The following is a 6,471-nucleotide window of genomic DNA, read 5'->3' as shown; positions in this document are numbered from 1 at the left end:
ACAAGTTGATGGAGAGGAGGTATAGATTGGACATCCGCAAGAACTACTTCACAGTTAGGGGGGCTAGGAGCTGGAACCAACTTCCAAGGGAAGTGGTGCTAGCCCCTACCCTGGGGGTCTTTAAGAAGAGGCTGGATGCCTACCTGGCTGGACTCATTTGAGTCCCGTTTCTTGTTTTTGGGGTTTTTGTTGTTCTCCCGCCCTGGCGGAGGGTCGGGCTAGAAGATCTACTAGGTCCCTTCCGACCCTTAATCTATGAAACTATGAAGTTCTCTTTATAAAAGGCAAATTATTTACTGGGCAGTCCTGCACCTCTGAAAGATTCCTTCTTCCCAACCCAATTCTTTTCAAAGATGAGAGTGTAAATTGTGAAGTGAAGGGCATGCATGCATTCTGTAGACATAATTCTAAAATCCTTTTCTTATTCTTTTGGAATTACCATATTTACCCGAATGTAAGATGACCCCGAATTTAAGACGATCTTCCAATAATTATATTCTATACATAGAAAATGTATAAATTTGTATAATTTTCTATGTATAAAATATAACTGTTGGAGGGTAGTTTTTAATTCATCCCCCTTACTACTATGGGGTGACAGTCAGCGGGGCGGTAGGAGGTATGAGGAGGTCAAGCAGCTTACCCCCTACTTGTGCCTACCTTCCTGCCACCTCTGCCCCCTGCCTGCCCCCCTGTCGCATTGGGCTCCACCTTTCCCCTTCACCTCTGCCCCACCCCACTTCCCTTCCCCAGCCTCTACTCCCCATTTCTCCCCTGCCCTTACCCTTTCCCTGTGCCAGCAGGATCCATCCCTGTTCTAGCCTGAGGCACCGAGCACGGCCCCAGTCCAGCCCCTGTAGCAGCTATGTGGACTGCATGCTATTGTTATGGGGCTGGACTGAGACCATGATCAGTGCTCCAGTCTGCAGTGCAGACACAGCCTGCCAGCATGAAGCAAAGCTAAGTGAGGGGAAGGGAGAGGAGCAGGTTGGGGACCAAAGGCTGAGCGGGAGGGAGAAATGGGGAGATGAAGGGAAGAGGCTGCAGCAGGAAGATGGCAGGGTTCCGAGATGACGGGGGGAGGGATAGACCCAGGCAGGCAGCAGCTGTGGCTATGTCCCCAACATCAGGTAGAGGCTGGAGCTGGAACCACAGCAGCTGCCTGCCTTGTACTCGATTCTAAGACAAGGGGCTTTTCTCTATGTTAATGAGGAAAAAACCTGTCTCTTAGAATCTAGTAAATATAGTACTGTTTTTTTTAAATGAGGAGGAGTGAGCACAGAAAGGAAGAACAGACACAAATTTTGTGTATTTATCTAAGTGTTCTGAAAATTTTACTACAGGATATTACATATCTGCCTGCTCAAGGTGAGCTTTTGCTACTTGTTTCTGAAAGAAACTGGTTAGCCAGTATGGGAATCTATAAAGTACTTAAGATTGTAGTAGGTACTATGTTTGACCTCACAAGGTCAAAATCGGAGAGCTACTCAAGTTGCCTGTATGATCTATGCCAGGCACAAGACCTAAAAATGGGAGTTCAGCATAGATGGCATTTAAAAAATATAGATTAATTCAATAATCGCTCTATATGGACCATGTCCATTCCTCTATCCTACAAAAATCAGTGGCAGTCTTTCTTCAGTAAAGTACACCTTACAGCAGGCACACTTCTGTCGATGGTAGTACGGAAGATCTCCATCCACTGAGTCATGGTCTGATTATTCACCAGCTGAAGAGGCAATGCATACTAAAAGAAGAGAAGAAAACAGAAGCAAGAACAAATTAATTTTCTCCAAAGAACACATGAGACATATCTATACTTTTCTGAGAAACTGTGACTTCTCTTTAAATGAATTTGATTTATTATTGCATAAGAAGAAATAGCTCTTTTAAAACTCAGATATTTCAGGTCCTAGTAGCAGTCTGGCTGTGTCAGCACAGGGCTCAGTATGGGTAGGCACCACTGTAATTCAACCTTCAGGGGATTTCAGCAAAAAGCCCAAAATTTATTGTTTTCCCCAAAGCTGGAAAACTACAATTTGGCCAGAAATGGCCCGAAACCATGGGGGAGAGGGAGAGCGGGGAAACAAGTGAAAAAAAAACAACCTCACCTGAAACACAGAGAAGAAAGGCAGTAGAGCCCCAGAAACATTGTGGAAGATCCATGTGTTTACAGGGGTAGCCTAGTACAGTCTGAGCCCCTGCCAGGGCTCAGCCAATCAGGTTGTTCAATTTCCTGCTTTGGCAGGGAGTTTAAAAACCCTGTCGGGAGCAAAGCAGGTAAGTACTAAGTACCCCCTGCCCTAAAGGTGGCTGGCACAGACATGGCAGGTGCCTGCCCCCACCAGTCAGGTGTGGGGCACAGGGTGCTCCTGCCACAGGGATGAGCCCACTTTTTCTCCCACCCGAGCCTGAATTACAGTGGTCCTTAAGTATGGGTTAATTAATCCATGGATGCTGCTGTGGCTAAATTGTAACTAGTATTTTAAAGGCTGATTGTGAAAAGTTCAGACTAGAGGAAAACATATCAACTCAACAAAACAGACCGACTAAAAGATAGAGACATTCTGTATCATTCTCTGCTACTCTGAGATATAATAGATAAGTTTGCCTAGAAGTTAACAGGCAGCGTTATCAATACATGGAGGACACTCAGCTCTCTCCCAGCTTTGTATAACTTGTAAGACATAGCAAACTGTGTCAGTAAGTGTCCAACTAAGATTGGTGCACAAATAAGGACAGCACAGAAGCTACTGACAGTGCCATCTAGACAAAACTGAGACAATCGTAAACTGGAGACACGGGCTAAAGAATATCACAGGGATAATACCTGCTTTCTTAACTGAAGTTTGCAACGTAAGTTTGGTGTTATATATCTGTTCCTTTTGGACAACTACATCACGTTAATGATCAGGGCAGCTTATCAATATTTTTCACCAAGCAAAATGTTGCAACTTTTTCTCATCAATGTTGACTTTGCAATTCTTAGCCAGACCTTTGTCACCTCAAGACAACTACTGCAATGTGCTCTATAAGGGTCTACCTCAGGGGTGCTAAAACAACAGCCTGTGCACCAGGTCTGGCCCCCAGCACCTTGCCATCCAGCTTGCAGGACTCTCCATGGCCCTGCACAGTGGGTCAGGTCCACAGGGTGGCACTGGGCTTGGTCCCAGCGTACAGTAGAAATGCAGGGCCCTGAGAGTCCAATCCCTGCATGTGGGATTGCATGGGGGCAGCATGGGGCCCTGGGGTCCAATCCTGGTGCATGGGGTCAGATTCAGACCACAGACTGGCCTCATGCCCCTCATTTGGCCTCCAGGGCCAAAAGGTTGAGCACCACTGAGCTACATAATAAACCTATTTAGAAATTGAAACTAATTCATATACAGCAGCAAAACAGACAATTAAATTCATCTCATTATAAGTATGGACAGTTTTCTGGAATCTGCACTGGCTGCAGACTGATCTGCAGGTGAAATTTAAGATGTTGCTCTTGATCTACAAGTTTAGTAACCTGCCTACCTGAGAGAGGGACTACTGACAAGACATTCTCTGTGAAGGTCCCCTGACTTCGTAACTTGCTCCTCCTCCTGGTACAGGACTGCTCAAATCTTCTGATCTTTAGAGCAGTGTCATGAGCTAGGATTTTAGGGGACCCTCTAAAATGCTGGCATAGGATTGTTAACTAAGTGTAACTCAATTTTGTTGTCCCAAATTGCTGGCAGATTAATTTGATATATTTGGAGCATCACCAGTTTAAATAATTTACCAGGTTGCCTTTTGGAAAGTATAGTTGAGTCTTTGGATCTACTGTCATCATTTTTTCTCCTACAACCACCATACAGTTATACTAATCCTCTATGGTTGCTTTAGCACTGTAAAACATACAGCCCCTGTTTTATCTGTCATATTCTAAATGCACCTCTCTTACCAAACTCAGAGCACCTTAGTAGATGGAGAATGCAACAATGAATAAATGTATTAAACAATTTTAAAAGAAACGTAGCAAAATTGTTGGAGGCAGGTGCTACACTAGTAAGCCTGTTAGAAGATGAGTATACTAACTAAACAGTGACAATAAGATAAACAACACCCTCTAGGTACTCAAATAGTCTCAACACTATGGCATGAGTGCCCCCCACCAATTTCAAAATCCAGAGTGCTCCATCTGCACAGAAGGCTACCTGAACAAGTGCATAGAAGATTTTTAAGATCTGTTTCTGAAGCAGTACGGAGTAGTGGGAGTTATCAGGAAGAAGATGGATCATCTGCTGCTGGATCCGAGGCAAAAATATTTGCATTGCTGCTATAAGAGGATCGCGCTCCTCTGCTTTCTTGTACCTGCAAAAGATGACAAACATGCCTGTCTAAGGTCCGAGCAATCTCTGTTTTAATGCTATCTTCAGGCTACTGATCTAAATACTCTACCTCTAAAAACAAAAATTTAATATTCATTAATATAGCATTTTTTTCATTTTTTTCCCTGTTTGGGCTTCCATCTGACAGCCCAAATAATAGTGCAAATCCTTTTGTCAGAGGATACAGATACAAAAAGACAAAGTTATGTAAAGTGAATTCCCCTACCACCAGGGCTTATTTCATTTTCTTTGCTACTAAGTTGTAAGCCCCTTGGAATTGCGACTAAGACTTCTCATATGCTTATATAAGGCAAAGTCTTATATAACAGGTGCTGAATATATTAAAACTAATATTCTTTAACAGTGAGACATGGCTCTGCTTAACTACATTCAGTTGGGTTCCTTTTTAATTTATATTTGTTTTTGTGGTATACATTTTAAAGAATTTTGAGAGAGAACTTTGAGAGAGACTGATTATCTGAGATACCTGAATGTCTATGTCTCCAGCTCACTGCAGCAAGTATTAAAGGGCTCGGTATCTCTGAAAATTGGACCCACCGTACAGATAATACTGGGTAAAAATAACAGCAATTAGAGTTACCAAGAGCCAGTAGATGGCTCTATACAATTTCAAAGAAAAAGTATGATGAGGTTCTTTACTCTCCAGAGGGCACTTCAGCAATATGGGTAGCCAAAAAACTGTTCTCTCAGTTGACAAAGCAAAGGCCTGAAAGCACTGAAAGAGGCAATAAACTTGTGGGAAACGGTAAATATCAGGGTAAAGTGTGTGGCTCATTACTTTCAAGTTTTGCTCTTTCTATTCCCTAGCTTCCCTCCTGCCCTGCCACATACCTTCAAGAGCTGAGCCAAACTGAAGGCAAGTCCTGAAATTTTACAAGTTATCCACTTTTCAAAAAGTGGTGTTTCAGGCATTTACTCATGGAATAGTTTCAAAGATGTATATAATGCACTTTGCAATACAGTATGTCCTGTTAACTCTGACCATGGCAGATCCATGGCATTTCATTTAGTATAAAGGCTGCAATCATACCTTAAACTGAAGTTTTTCCTTTCACTTCACAACACTGTTGTGTGCCGATTTGCCTCCTGGCTATTGCTTCTCAGTCAAGGATGGGCTGCATTTCAGTTACACAACAGCACAGAGCTAATATATTTATTTAAAATTTTAAATGAAAGTTTTTGAGATAAACTCTCTCCCCTACCCATATGTTGCTTGTCAGATTAGTAGGGACTATGTCTTTATGTGTTTGAAGGGTACACAGCCAAATGTGGCACTATCAGACCACAGTAAATGGTTCTACTACCCAATTTGTAAAATGTTTTGGAATCTTCCAATCAAAAGATGCTACATCAATTTAAGATAACCTGCTTGTGAACAACTAAATAAGATATAATAGCCAAAGAAAAGCCTTGAGAAACAATCAGGCTGCAAAGAGAATAGTTACTAAACGCTAGACTACTGCCGTATTTTCAGCTTTCAATTTGCTAATGATAGATTATAATAGCTCATTTATTTTCAGAAGAAAAGAAAAACTCATGGCAATCAGAATTTCCCAGCATTTATCTGAATTCCCTACATAATCATCAGTGTTCTTAGGTAAAGGAGTTGACTGAGACAAAAAAAATTCTGATTTCCATTCTGTTGATGAAAATCCACTTACTCATATGTCTTTACCAGCTGATACAGGCACAGCAGGCTGCCAAGCCAGCTTCCACTGTTCTGAGACTGCAAATAATAGCCTATCTTGTCTACCACTGCTGTCCAATGGCCAGGAAAGTCATGTTTAATGATAGCACGCAGGCACATTGTCAGCTGGGCCCTAAAACATGAGGGAAAAATAACATCATGAAATAAAGCTATAGTAAGCAGTTTATACTAAAGGGCTAAAGGCAAACTCGCATTATTAATCGTAACAGTGTACTAGCAGATGCATACTTGAGAATATTGGAAGCTTTCTAAGAGAAGGGAAAAAAAAGATTGTGACATGAAGCACAGACTTCCTCCTCTCACTACTATGGCAAGCAGAAAACAACAGAGGCACATAACATGATGTAGATCTCCATCAGTGTTGTTATCTGACTCCAGTAGTGT

The 6,471-nt window shown here is 42.2% G+C and overlaps 1 protein-coding gene across 1 annotated transcript in view; it reads right to left on the bottom strand.

Moving 5' to 3' along the window:
- Positions 1 to 6,471, bottom strand: part of IPO8 (importin 8) — a 75,133-nt gene that overhangs the window by 56,050 nt on the left and 12,612 nt on the right. The window contains exons 3-5 of the mRNA XM_019515483.1: positions 6,041 to 6,199; positions 4,185 to 4,341; positions 1,658 to 1,747 (exon numbers count right to left, since the gene is read on the bottom strand). Of these exons, the coding sequence (XP_019371028.1) occupies positions 1,658 to 1,747; positions 4,185 to 4,341; positions 6,041 to 6,199 (406 nt within the window). The remainder of the gene's footprint in view (positions 1 to 1,657; positions 1,748 to 4,184; positions 4,342 to 6,040; positions 6,200 to 6,471) is intronic.

This window comes from Gavialis gangeticus, unplaced genomic scaffold (assembly GCF_001723915.1).
Source record: "Gavialis gangeticus isolate Ggan-Ray unplaced genomic scaffold, GavGan_comp1, whole genome shotgun sequence".
Classification (NCBI taxonomy): domain Eukaryota; kingdom Metazoa; phylum Chordata; order Crocodylia; family Gavialidae; genus Gavialis; species Gavialis gangeticus.
This window is presented reverse-complemented; position numbering and strand designations above follow the sequence as displayed.